Genomic DNA, 14,585 nt, shown 5'->3' with positions numbered 1-14,585 from the left:
TTACACTCACAAAAAGAAACCTATCATTCTATAGGTATTTGAAGAACTTGTAGCATTCCGCCACGATTCTTCAAATACCTACAGAATGATAGGTTTCTTTTTGTGAGTGTAAAACACTTAAAATACACCATTTCGAAATCGTTGTATATTGTGTTCTTCAATTACAGAAAGAAAATATTTTATTACTCCAAGAAACAAAAATTATTCACATCCAATCTGTTAAATTTCATGACCATTTTGTAATTTAAAATAATAAAAAAGTAAAAAGTAAACCACTAAAAGATTCATGGTGAAATACGACTACAAGCCTTGTTACCGTGGCTGACTGTGTTGTTTATCGTACTAATGTAAATACTGATAAATTGGTGTTATTTATGATACTTGTTTATTATAACAGTTATACGTATCTTTAGCTAACTAAACTTTAAATAAAATCATATTAACATTTTACGTCCATGATAAAGCAATTATATTATGTTAAAGTCGGGAGAAGGCGTTTTAATTTGTTACAGAAATAATCAGACAACAAGCTTTGGCTTCAAGTCTGGCACCGTTCAGTCTATTTCAATGTTTGGAAGGAGCCAACACAATCGGTAAAAAGTGGGGTCGCGACAGACGCCCGCTGGCTCTGTAACGAGAGAGAAGAGCAAGGACACACAGTTGTGTTATGGTGGACTAACAAGTTGACATTTCTGGATCCGTTAGTGGGGTGGGAGCTGCATAAAACTCGTAACAGATGTGCAAAAGGGGCTATATTGAAAAAAAAAAAAAGTACAGTAGGTCTACACCATGCCCAAACTCCGGAAGTTTGTACCGAATGGAAATGTTTTCCAAAGAATACATCCATTTTTTTTTAAACGCCGCTTTAAAGCTAAACCTCTTATGCAAATAGGCGTTAATTGCTTTGGGTATATATGTGAAAACTGTCGTTCTAGTATCAAATTATTCGCGACGCCACAGAATTATATATATTACACATTTATATCTTAATATGCACACATCTTTATACATTTTGTTCATTATGACAGGCTTATTACAGATGCAACAAAATATCTAGCCCTCAGATCTAGAACTACAGGATTACAGCATGTATTTATGTTGTAATGCGACACAGGAATCCAGCACCACCAAGCGACAATTTATATTTCGCATCATTGACCTTGACTTTGCAATTCAAAGTACTGAACTTATTTTATTATATTTACTTAAATCTAAACTAATTTTAAACAGAGTAGGTAGAGGTTTCTATGTGGTTTATTTCTGCAATGTTTGTAACTGGAACTGGCTGACAGCTGTGGCCATATTTACCTAGTAAACGGGAAATATTCCATATTATTTTTAAACAGTACGTGTACAAATACAAAGGCCAAGAATCGCTATCAGTAACAGACTGGGTGATGTAACAAACCTATGCTGCATACTACTGAAGAAATAAAGTGGTCCTTTCTTAATTAAACGTTGTTACGCATGGGAAAAATACTACAGGACGTTTTTAATTTTATATAATAACACAATTTCGATTCAGCCAACGCAGCATTGAAAATGTAATTAAACATATGGGAGTTATAATGGAAACAACCAACAGCGAAGTACTGGATTTCTCATGGCGATATCTGATAAATGTACCAGGTGACGTTCACGGATGTGTGTGTGTGTGTATACATATGGCCAATATCATCAATAATTTCGTAATTTATAAAAACACGGAAACATGTTGGTTATCTGTTATACACTGTTGGAACAGATTTTTTTAAAGTTTTCCGTACGTTGCAAGGTTTACTGTTGTTAGTACACATTTACACTATACGTTTCTCGTGTTAACATCACTTGCACGGCCCGATGTTTTGTGAAATCACGTGCTTGTTTCAGAATTTTGGGTAAAGCTAGAAGGCCACCTGCGCATAGCCGTCCCTAATTTTTGAAATGAAACACAAGAGGGAAGACAGTTAGTTAACAACATGCGCCGCTGGCTGTTTGGCTATTCTTCTTTGATCGAATAGTGGGAACTGAACATTATTCGTATAATAACGCGAAAATAGTACCAAAGTGCGCGGAGTTTTTGCGGCAACGGGAAGCGAACCGTGAAACCACGGATTCATAGTTTGATAACACCAGCCACTAAACCCCGTCATATCCTTTCTACATTAATAAATCAGGCACAAGGATTTTAATAGTAGATGATTCAAAGAATGAACTACGTTTATGGTTCTAGCATATTATATATAGTTTAATGTTTTTGTATATACAGACATAAAACATACACATATAGTGAAGGCTTGATATACAGTGATTCAGCGGGTTTTTCATATCTTCGGGTGATATCCACCTTTTTTTCTACGATTCTGAAAGTACAGTGAAATTTAAATATATATTGAACGTGCAATTATACAGTTGTCAATGAATGCTTTCATTGGTTCTCGCGATTATTTGGTTTTTGGTGAATGGTTTCATCTTATAAACATTTTGATTTCTACACGAATGTTTTAATTGACTGTCAGTATATGCATGATCTGTTGCATATTATAAAACTGTAAAATACCAGTCACTAACATATGTTAACAATACGGCACGTGCTGTCAAATATATTTGTAATTTTTTCAGCGATATCTCCTAATAAATTCTTCTTACCGTAACACGTGTAACATGTTGGAAGTAAACTGTAGTGTCTATAATTAAAAATATTTAATATTATTTATTCTTCAAGAGAGTTATACTAAAAAAACAATGTATTAACATAAGTTCTGAAAAACGCTTCCTACTATTGAAATACAAGAGTTGTAAAAAAAAATTGTTTGTATCTGTATTTTGTAATTAAGGCAAAACTACTTAGACTATCTTGACACCATTCCTAATTTTGAACTTACTGACCAGAGGGAAGGCAGCCAATCAGCGCCTCCCTATTACCCATAATAAGAGTGATGGGAATATTTTATGGTATTGCATGGGTTAGAACCTGACTCACTAGCTCCAAAATCCAGAGTTCTATCATAGGACAATTAATGGCCTAGAAAAAATATAATATTTAAACTTTACCCTGCCAAAATATATTTTATGAAGATATTTTTTTCATCTGATAATAAGCACAGCATTGTATACTTACTACAATGCCAGTTTATGTTTACATAATTTATCACTTTTATAGAATACACTATCAGTTATTTATAATTAACAAAGGGGTTAATGTTTATAAGTCTTATTCCTTCTGTCAGACTTCTCTTCATCAAAGAGTATGTACATATATCCAACAATCCAGCAGTAACATAGTTCACTTTACTTTGCTCTCTTCCCAAAAAAACACTAGCATATTCAGCATAAAAATTAATTTTTAAATTAACTATACAAGATTTTCATATTGTTGTAACAACTGCAAAATGTACTCTGCCCAGCATAACCAATTTAATGGTCAAGCTAAAATTGTCCAAGATATTGCATATTGTCCTTATTTTCCTAATGTGGATATTATTAAAATGTTCTTCCTTACACTGCACACAGTAAAGAAAAAGCATACTTCTCCAGTAACTTTACATACAAATTAAAATATCTTATTGGCTTACAAATTGACATGTAGATCATTTGATTTTCTGACTTCTAAACTTTAAAGGACATAATGGTTTTTCTCTTTGAATTCTTTTTTATTTTTCACTGAAACTACTAGCAGTAATAAGAAAGAAAATCAAACACGCAGTAGCAGGTATTAGCTAACAATTATTCTAAGTCATAGTGCAGATGTAGACAAATACTAAACACATTTTATATACCTGGTTATAGACTGATGCTTCATAATAAACACAGATAAAACTGTAACATGAGTCTTGACTCTTGCATGCTAAACTTTTATAACTAAAGTTAAATAACAAAGTCAAACGTATGTGCTGATAAAATATTTCCTCTATAAATACTTCAACTAATGCATATATTTTTTAACATTGAACATTATACATTCTTCAACACAATTTGCAGTATCATGTATTGTATTGTTTAAAGAGGAAATTGTTTCTTGTTTTTCTTCCATCAAAAGAAAAACTGTTGAATGTGATATTTGTGGATATGTGGAAGGTCCTGAAACCTGGACTAGTTTTGGCAGCTTAAATTCAATATTATATTTTGATACAATATCCTTGAAATCTGGACTAATTTTGACAACCTAAACCTAATATTATATTTTGATACAACATCCTTGAAATCTGTACTAGTTTTGATAACTTTAACCTACTATTATATTTTGACACATCCTTGAAATCTGGACTAGTTTTGATAACTTTAACCTACTAGTATATTTTGATACAACATTCTTGAAACCTGAACTAGTTTTGATAACTTTAACCTACTATTATATTTTGATACAACATTCTTGAAACCTGAACTAGTTTTGACAACTGAAACCTAATATGTACGTTTTGATATAGCTCTTGAAATCTGGACTAAATTTAGCAGCTTAAACCTAATGCACATGTTTAGACAACGAGAAATCAAAATATGTGCTTTATGTTGAAAAAAATATTATTCACAGTGACAATACTCAACTGATTAAACAATGCATTCAAATCTTTATAAGTAAGAATATTAAAAAAGTATATTCAATTAGCTAAACCCATTACCAGGTTGATTGTTAGTTTTGCTATAAGTAGGTAGCTTGTTCTGATTGTAAGTTAATAGTAACTACTGCAACCTACCCAAATCATATACTTAACAACATACAGACACAAATGTTAATAACAACTATTGCAACCTGAAGTACATGTAGCTTTGGCAGCTAACACATAATCCTGCCCAAAATTGTGTTTTTACCAACATACAGATACAAATGAATAAATATGTTTGAAAAATCTCTCTCTCTCTCTATCTATCTATCTATATAATATTATTATTTTAAAATTTTACATGGTTTCAATTAATTCTTGTATGTGTGTATTTAGATACATTAGGTTTCTTCTACAATTTAGTTGGATTTTATTTTTCAATGTAACACATGTTCAACAAAGACTGTGTCACTTAAGTTCTATACTACAGATGAATCATTGCTCAGAATGTTTTAAGTGGCCCAAACACAAGTATTTTTTTCACCTGTGTTAAACTTTATATTGCAGTAACAAAACAAATCTCTGGTAGGTTTTCTAACCAACCAAACATTTTAACTTCAGCAAATACATGAGTGTCAATTCCATGTCTTTGCTTGAAGAAGTAAAAGAGAGAGAGAATTGAAAATAAAAATAAAGTCTGTCTTCTATATTCTAAATAGTCTCTTATTCAGCACATCAAAATATTAAAAAAATATTGATTAATTTCTTTTCTATAAGAACTGAGGAAGATAAAATATATTCTCTAGATTATAGCATTATTAGGAAGACTGCTAGCTACCAGAAAAAAAAGCAGTTCTTGAAGCAAAGTTTCACATTGTAAGTAAATATTTTGGGGTGAAAACTTGTTATAAACCCTACAAAATTACTAGCTATTAAACTCAAAGGCATGACACTATTTATTCCTCCAACACATTACTCTTCAATATCAAACAATGGTATTCCCTTTTTTTTGCTCCTGATGAAAAACAGACTTTGAAAGTACTCAAGATTTTCAGTAATTTTTTGGACTTTTCTAATAATTTAATGCTGAATATATCAAAATAACTTTCAAGCTTATTCTCAGGTGGATGATTTTGAAAATATGAAATTCACTGTTAGATTGAAGAATTGAGGTACAAAATAACAACTACCATGAAAACTTCCAACTCGAAACACTTAATCTAGCAGAAAGGTCTTGCAAACAAAGTGAAGATTTTTTTTAGCCTAACAATAGACGGTCAAAACATGAGTAGCATGTTAAATATCAGCATTGTAGTAATGCATATGCAATGGCAATGAAAAATTTTTCTCTACCATAAATAAGCATTTTTGTTTTTTAATGCTTCTTGACAAGATTAACCTACATTGTTTATTAGATCCACCTATCTTATTCCATTTAGCATTAAATGTGAAATAAAAAATATACCTAATTATTGGAAGATTACTAATGTGATCTCCATTTTCAAAAGTAAAAAATGTTAATAGAATAATTGAAAATTGCTGGTATACTACCAGTCTTCTCTCGTAGGTAAGGTTTTGGAACTAGTCGCACTTAATAGAAAGCTATCTTGAAACCTGGTATTTATAAATGATAATTGGCATTATTTTAGAAAGAGGTTTTCATGCTACACTAATTTATCTGCTTTTATAAGGCTTTTTCTTTGATTAGAACACTTCAGTAGAGATTATATATTCTATCTATCAGGAAGCTTCTAATTAGGAGCCATACATATGGTTAATTAGTAAGTTATATTCTTATGGAATTGAAACTTAAAAGGATGATAGAAGAATAGCTTGATGATAAGAAATAGAGGTTAGTAACAAACATTTTTGAGTTAAGTGAATGTGATTGTAAAGTTCCTCAGGAGTTTCTTTGTTTTGTTCAGTAGTAGTAGTACATCCTACTTCACTGATGGTACCAAGATGTGTGAAAAATGTTTTTTTTTGTTTCAGAAGGAAATGAATAGTCTTAATGAGTGTGGGAAAAACATGTAAAATGAGTAAAATTAAGAAGCATATGATGTTTAAAAGTATGGCAAGACTTGCTTAAGTGTTGTGAAAAACTTAGTTGCAATTCATTAACAATGTTAGAAACCTTAAAGAGGTTCTCCAATTGTAGCGATACGAGCTAACAGAGGTTGCAATTTAATTAAATTTATTAATTTAAAGATATTTCAAATGTGTGCAAGATTTTGGGGGAACTGCAGGGTACTTTGAATATTATTAGTCTTATTGTTACAAAGAGAACATTAATGCTTGATCAGAGCAGATGCTTAAAGACATGGATGCTGAAGAAGCGATTTGATTCAGGTGCTTGAGATTGCTAAGAGGTTTGATAATAAGCCTATGGATTGACTTCTTTGAATGGTGCAATGATAAAGTTGGAAATAGCAATCTTAATTTTAGTGGTACCAAGTGTAGATTTTGGTTGCTCACATTAAGAATTTTTCTCAAACATAATTGCTTCTTTTTCAAGAGTTAGAAACTTGTGATTCCTGATATGAGGTATGCTTTAAATGCAATTTTGTTGGATGGGTATGTGAATGTGAAATACAACATTCAGTCTGGGTTGTTTGATGGAAAGGTGACTCCAATGGACAAAATATCAGTCTGTAAGCTTGAAATTAAGTTCTTTCAATACATGTTATCAGAAAAACTACCCTACAAGTTCACTATTCATAGGAAAGAAGTAATGTTGATCAAAAACAAGAAGGTACCTAGGTTTTAAAATTTACATTTTATCACCACCAATAATATTTCTTATTAATTTTCACTTCTAACTTTATCAAAGAATTTCTAAAGTCAACTTGTCCAAGTATCTAAAACACTTCATGCAAGTCTATATTTTTTAGTTTCTTTCAAACCTTTCAAAGTGCATGTTGTACTGCCACCTTTCATTTATACAAAAATTTAGCTTTTACATAATGTTGATTGATTTATTGTATTATTTCTATTTTTTTTTATATAACTCCTAATTAGAGAAAATACAAAATGTCTAGTTTATATGCAGTAATTTTAACTTACTTTACATCAGTTGAATTGTGAAGGCACTTATAAAGTTTTACACTTATTTGTGGACAAAGCATTTAAGTGAATTAATTTAACAAATAATTGTTGGTGCTCTACACAGATATTTCTAATTTTCATATGTTGAGCAACACATTTATGTGAAATTATCCAACAACATTTCTTGGGTTAATTAACTAGATTACTAGTCATATATAAAGTACACTTAGAAACCAGTGTTATAAACTAATAATTGGTGGTGGATTACATCAAGAATAATATCTAGATTACAACAAAGAATGTGAAATTCAGTCAGGATGATACATTCACCTTTTGTTTTAATGAGCTGTATAGAAAATTAGGAAAATGATATTTTGGTGTTGATTAAGGACAAAGAACAGGCAACTTTTGAAAACTTTTCGATAGTATTTCTCTACGATGAAAGAAGGTAGCCCAGAGAATTTAAGAGTGAAGAAAAGCAATATAAATAAGTATGACATTAGAGTATATTAATTTAGGTATGTCGAGATAGCCTTAAACAGAAGCGACCATAGAACTACAAGTTAACATATTTAAGGTTTAAACATTTAAGATAATTAGAATGTAAGGCTAGAAAGTTAGAACTTTTTAATAAGTTATTTCCTGTCATTTGAGTTTAAGACTTATTATAAATTGAGTTTGCAATTATGAGTAAAGGTTCACAGAGAATTTTAATTTACCCAAAAATATACACAGTTTACTGCATATTAACTTGGTTTGAATAGTGGAAGACTTATAAGTAAGTCTGAGTGGTACAATGTTAAGGTTAAAAGTAATAAATATAAGTTTTGTTAGTCAAGATATAGACATGTTTTCAGACAAGCTATTTCTCTTCTGGAGCTAGCATGATGACATGTTTCACACTGTTAGTTTACTTTTCTAGAATAGGCATATGAACATGAAAGAATACACTAGGCTCTAAACCATTAATTTAAGTGGTTGTTCTAAGAGTGAACCTGTCATTTTGTTTGTTATTATTACTTTTTATGTAATGCAATACTTCACACCACATGGATTTCTCAATGCATATTTTATACTTCCAAAATGATTGCTTTAAATATTTAACTTTTCAAAAACCTTACAGTTGTGAAGGGTATCTAAAACAACAGTGCTTAATATCTTCATTAAGTATTCCATATCATCAGCATATTTCATTATCACTGGTATACATAAAGAGCAAGTCTATTCAGAAACACTATTTAAAATATTCTACTCCCCACTACTGTGCCAACTTTCAATCATCATCAGTATACTTATCAATCTTTTAGTTACCAAAGCAAATTTGCTAAATCTCTTATTATCACCCAAATATATTACAGGGTTTCTCAAACTTTTTCACTCTGGAATCCCTTTTTGTGAGGATGAACATTCAAGACCTCCCCCCTTATGTCAGGTAAATACAGAATAACAAAGAATAAGTACTGTTAGAAATAAATAAAACACTAGTACAACAGTAGTTCTACACAGACATTTTATTTTTAAATGATTCCATAACTTTCAAATAAATCACAAATCATAAAAGCAGGCATACATTGAATCCTAGAATTCACAGTCTGTGTCCTTTTGTCTCAAAAAGTTATTCTGTACTTTGATATCATGAGTGTACTATAACAGGGGTAGTCAAATGTTAATATTTGGCAAAAAAAAAAAAATATATAGTAGCCCAAGAGATAGAGGTAAGTGTTATTGACCAGCTGCCTTATCTCAAAATTACAGAAGGCTGTATACATGAAAATCTGAAATAACTAAAGTAAAGAAAAGAAAGATGCATTCCTTTAGCACAACCAGACAGCAAAAACATTGAGAGGACGAATTCTTTTCTGAATATATTTGTATCTCCAAAAATAAAAAAACACCTTCAGATAGATATTTGTTGCATCTTTTCAACTCCTTTGCAACCCCTCTATGGAGCCTCTTGTGACCCACAGTTTGACAACAGTTGATCCAATAATATCAAAATCTTGTAAAAAAAACTTTATAAAACTAGTCACTATTTCAACTGAAAAGCAATTTTCAAATACTTTTGAATTACCTAGATAAACACTAACAATAACTTCCAAATTCCTGTTTATAATAGACAAGACTGTATAATTACACATTTCATACAAATACTTATTGTTAGTTTTAATTATTTTCTACATCAAAATGCCATATTTACACTTAGAAACACATGAACCTTGTAAACATTTTTTCTGTGTGACATGTTACAAACAAAACACTACAAGTACACTACATAAAGGCTATTGTCTTATACTTTATCTGTAATACTCATGACATAATGCAACCATTATTATATTATACAATATCCTTGAGATCTTAATAACATGTGATATTACTATAGGTGGGTACTAGAATCACCAACTGCTTAAAGAAACCCAACACCTGAGCATTTCTGGAGGGCCCACTTTTCAAAAGCTCTCAAGTTGTCAGATTGCTTTGTTTTACCTTTTCATGATTCTGGGTATTCTTTAAGTATCATAAACAAAGATATAAAGCTTATATGTAATAATATTTCAAGCAACTTGAGTAACACAAAGGCTGGATTGTATACTACCGATCAAGAATTAAGTTTAAATCAATAAGTATTCCTTGTAAATGAAATACAGTGTTATTACTGAAAATGCAAGAGAATTAAAGCAAGTAAAAGCCACAATGGAAATAAAAATTTTTGCTATTTCATAATATATAAAAGGTAATTCTTATTGTTCCATATAAACAGAAAAAAAAAGGAGGCAGGTCACTCAGCCCACCTACTGTAAATAAAATAATAAAACCTGCTTCTTCTAATTTAATTTCCAATTCAATTTAAACATAGATTTTCATATCCACTTATCCAACAATACTTTAATAAAACAATTCCAATTAATTCCACATGTATACTACATCAAACAAATTCCTCCATAAATTTGTAATTCTAACTGAAAATTTTATCAAAGAACAAGCCTGAATTTATGATACTAAAGCTTAAACATATTTTCAACCTTCTACTTCTAACATTGGCAGAACTCGTGGGAAGTCTAAACCCCTAGCAATTTTGAGCACATGAATCAATTACTAACTGGTCCTTCTTTACTACAGAGAAAAATTCAAATCTTTAAGCTCTTCTCACAGCTTAAATAATTTAAATCAACAATCATTCTACTAGTTTGTTTGATCTTTCCAACACATTGATGTAATTCTTATAATAAATAGGAGTAAAACCACAAAGAGTACTCCAAATGAGATTTCACCAGTTTTATGTATATATAAAAAAAGAAATATAATATATAAACACCAAGGGATCACTTTGAACTTCAAGGTTGTTCTCACATACACCGTCTAGTATAAATCTGAACTAATCCTTAATTTCTCAAGAAATATTTGATCCCTCTCATAAACTCCTGTAAAGTGCTTGTCTCCACTGCTGCTGATAGCAACTTGTTCCATAAAACAATCAACGTATTAGAATATAAAAAATATCTTAACTGAAACCTATCTTATCTTTTAGAAATCTTAAACTTCTTTCTATCATCCTATTATCTTCAGAATATAGATAGATGCCTTTATCTTATTAATCCTCGATATCATGTTGTAAACTTCATTAAGATCAATCTATACCCTTCTTTTCTTAAGAAAAAATTAGATATCCTCATCTAGCCCTGTATAACAACCCTTCCATCCATGGGATCATACTAGCATCCTCCTCTGAACCATTTCCCAAAAAAGAAATCTCTTTTCCCTTTCTTAGATGAAACCAAAGCTGTATACAGTTTTTGAAGTGAAACCAAACTAGCGAGTTATTTATAGAGATAATTACATTTTTTACTTGTAATCAATAAGTCTATAAAAACACCATAAAATTATGTCATCTTTACTACTAGCAATAGGCACTACTTCAACATCTTCAGTGACTTTTCCATCACTAAGCCAAGATTCTGTTCTTCTGTGACAGAACTGAAAAGGTTTCTATCTTTTAAATCATAAGTGTGTGATCTAAATAACGACAGCCCAAATGCATTACTTCACACCTACTATGAAGGTGACTTGCCAAATATTTGTCCAACATATCACTCAATCCAAGTCATACTTCAACATCCTCAATACAACTAGAAATATCTCAGAGCTTAATGTTATCAGCAAATATTTAATTTACTGATTATGCCTTTATCAGTATCATTAATGTAAATAACAAAAAGCAAGAATCCAAGCATTGACCCCTGAGGCACTCCACTAGTAAGTAGGGTCCAGTATGATTGTATTTATCAATGTATCACAATCAATAATGAGCTTTTGCTTTCTCTCATCTAAGAACTCCATAAATAAATTAACTAGTTTCCCTGACCCTTGTGTAATTTTCTTTAGCTAACTTTTGTGTAGCACCTTATAGAAAGCTTTCTAAAAATTTAAGTATACCAATCCATCATTCAGATGAAAAGTAACACCCTAGGAAAAAGGTAACAAATTAGTAATTCAATATTTCCCTTTGGTGAATCCATGTTGGCTTCCTTATTTAAAATTTCTACAAACAAAACAAGAACTAATTGCTCTTTTCACCACAGCTAAATGATTAGCAGACAGTTTTATTAAAAATAACATCTAAATCTTACATTCTTTCCAGATTTGACTATCAACATCCAAATTATTAACACAAATAATAAACAAAGGTCTCAAACAGGCCTCTGTGGATTCTATTAGTCAGAAGATTGCAGTTTACTGCCACTCTTGGCTTCCTACCACATTAAAAACCAATTTTCTAATCACTCTTTTCTACTAATCCCATAAGCATCTATCTTACTTACTAATTTCTTGTGATACCTTATTAAATGCTTTTTGAAAATCAAGGTGACATCAATCAATCAAGACGTCCTAAGGAATAGTGGTAAAAAGAAAAAGCTAACCAAAACACATCAAATATATATTTAACTTTTAAGTTTACGTACAAGTTTATAAATAAAAAAATACAATTCCAGTTTGTTTCAGATATTCATGTTTAACACAAATTGGTATTACCAGTTTGGGAGATATGGGCTGAATGACCTATTCCTTCTTTGCCCACTTCATACTCTTAAAAATTTCGAATTCAACAGAAAAATATTTTAACTTAAATTACTTACCTTAGCTGATGCTTTTTTGTATCTGGTGATAGCAAGCTTCATAAGATCCCTTACCAGAATATTTCCATCTCCACAGGGTACTATGACACCAACATCTCCAAAGTTCACAGTCACTTTCATTTTATTTTTCTTCAACTTTCAAGCTAACCTTGTAGTTCTAAAACAACTATTGTCATTACATAGCCAAATATTGAGTCGTTTAAAATACAAATACTTTTATTTTATATTACAACTTAATGTGATAATTCGTTCAAGTGAACAACTGTTATATAGAATTAATTACTACTACTAGTACTAACACCTATTAAAATATTTTACTAAGCTTTATATGCTGATTGTTGTTGTATGATGCATAACAAAACAGAAATAGCAGAATACTTCTAAACTCTAGCTAGCACCATCATTTAGTTTCCATGATCAAAAGATAATTCGGACCTAGCAATCCACGTCTTTATAGCTTTACACATCACGTTTCAACATCTCTCACTCTCAGCTATTCCGGAGCCTGAGTGATGGTTTTGGATAAGTCAGTTATATACTAGAATAAGAAATCTTGAGAATTCTTAATCACAGTCATATGTATCTTACGTTCTCCAGGTACAGGAAAGTCCGAATCCAAGCTCCTTCCGTTTTTTCTTCATGATCTTTAAAACATTTAATTCATATTAATTTTCTTGGAGAAGTTATTTTGAATCTTTCCTTAGAATAAATCCAAGTAGGAGCTGTGCTTCTTAAGCAAGCTTGTTTGTAACGTTAGTGATTCTACTATTAATGATATGCTATTTTAATCCTTCAGGTTGATAACAGCCAATAAATAACCGTTAAATCTTAGCACACCTGGCATGGAACGGGGATTTCCTTACGAGTTGCCGTCATCGGCCATCAGGCCTTCCATCTTCACTCTTACCCGTTGGTTTTCAGACAAAGGTTGTTGTTTGAACATCAAAACCTCTTAGTGTCTATCACACAAAATCATGTTTTTTCACACCAAAAAATTTACAGTAACACTAAAAATAATTTCCTTTTGTTTCCCAAGGCAGGTAAATAAAAAATAGTAATAAATGAAAATATTTTTTGTCAGTAATGGAACAATAAATAACACATAAAATAAAACCACGCTTAACACGGACGGTTAGCCGTCTAGTAAACGCGCCTGACCTCACGAAACAGGCTATTGGTGTTTCAAACGACGCTTGATTGGCTAGCAGACGACGAACCAGTTAATAATCTGGCACAATAGACGTCGCATAAATACAGCAGTAAGAAAAAGTAGTGTTTTTGTTTGTATTTTTTAAATTTGAAATGAGTACCAGGAGTTAGCAAAAAAAATTACGAAAATGTAATTGATTGATTGAAATAAATACTTATGCAAAGCAAAAATCAAAATATTAAAAACATGGTATTAAAAAACAAACAAGGACATTTAACAAACAAATACCAATTAGTAATACTTGGAAACGGCTTGAATGGGTAATGAAGAAAAACTTTAATATAAGTTTGACATAACAGCAAATGTACAACGTTTCTACAAGGTTTTGTCATCATCAAAGTGGGTTCCTCGTTATCGAAATAGCAATTAGCTTGCAATGAAAAAACAGTAAAAGATATGTTGGTGTGTTGTTAAACACAATGAGCTTTCTGTGCCAACCCATTGCAGGAAACGAACTATGAATACTAGTGTTATAAGCTCTCAAGCTAACCGCTGAGTCACCAGGGGCCGATAGTGAAATAACATTACAAAAGCGAACTGACAGAAGACACTGCGATTATCCACTCCAATTTTCACCCACAAAAGCAAAAAACGTGGAAAACCATTCTGTGCACTTGGGACAGTAATCCACCCACCTACAAAAAACAAACAAAACACCAAACATAAATTAAATATACT

The 14,585-nt window shown here is 31.1% G+C and overlaps 1 protein-coding gene across 1 annotated transcript in view; it reads right to left on the bottom strand.

Annotated features, from left to right (window-relative positions):
• The window catches only part of LOC106461473 (partitioning defective 3 homolog), an 88,649-nt gene extending 74,908 nt beyond the window's left edge, over positions 1-13,741 (bottom strand). The window contains exon 1 of the mRNA XM_013921297.2: positions 12,698-13,741. Within this exon, the coding sequence (XP_013776751.2) occupies positions 12,698-12,817 (120 nt within the window). The 5' untranslated portion in view covers positions 12,818-13,741. The remainder of the gene's footprint in view (positions 1-12,697) is intronic.
• Positions 13,742-14,585: the final 844 nt, after the last annotated feature.

Source organism: Limulus polyphemus, unplaced genomic scaffold, assembly GCF_000517525.1.
Source record: "Limulus polyphemus unplaced genomic scaffold, Limulus_polyphemus-2.1.2 Scaffold967, whole genome shotgun sequence".
Classification (NCBI taxonomy): Eukaryota; Metazoa; Arthropoda; class Merostomata; order Xiphosura; family Limulidae; genus Limulus; species Limulus polyphemus.
The sequence above is the reverse complement of the archived record's forward strand: the minus strand, read 5'-3'. Positions and strand labels throughout refer to the sequence as shown.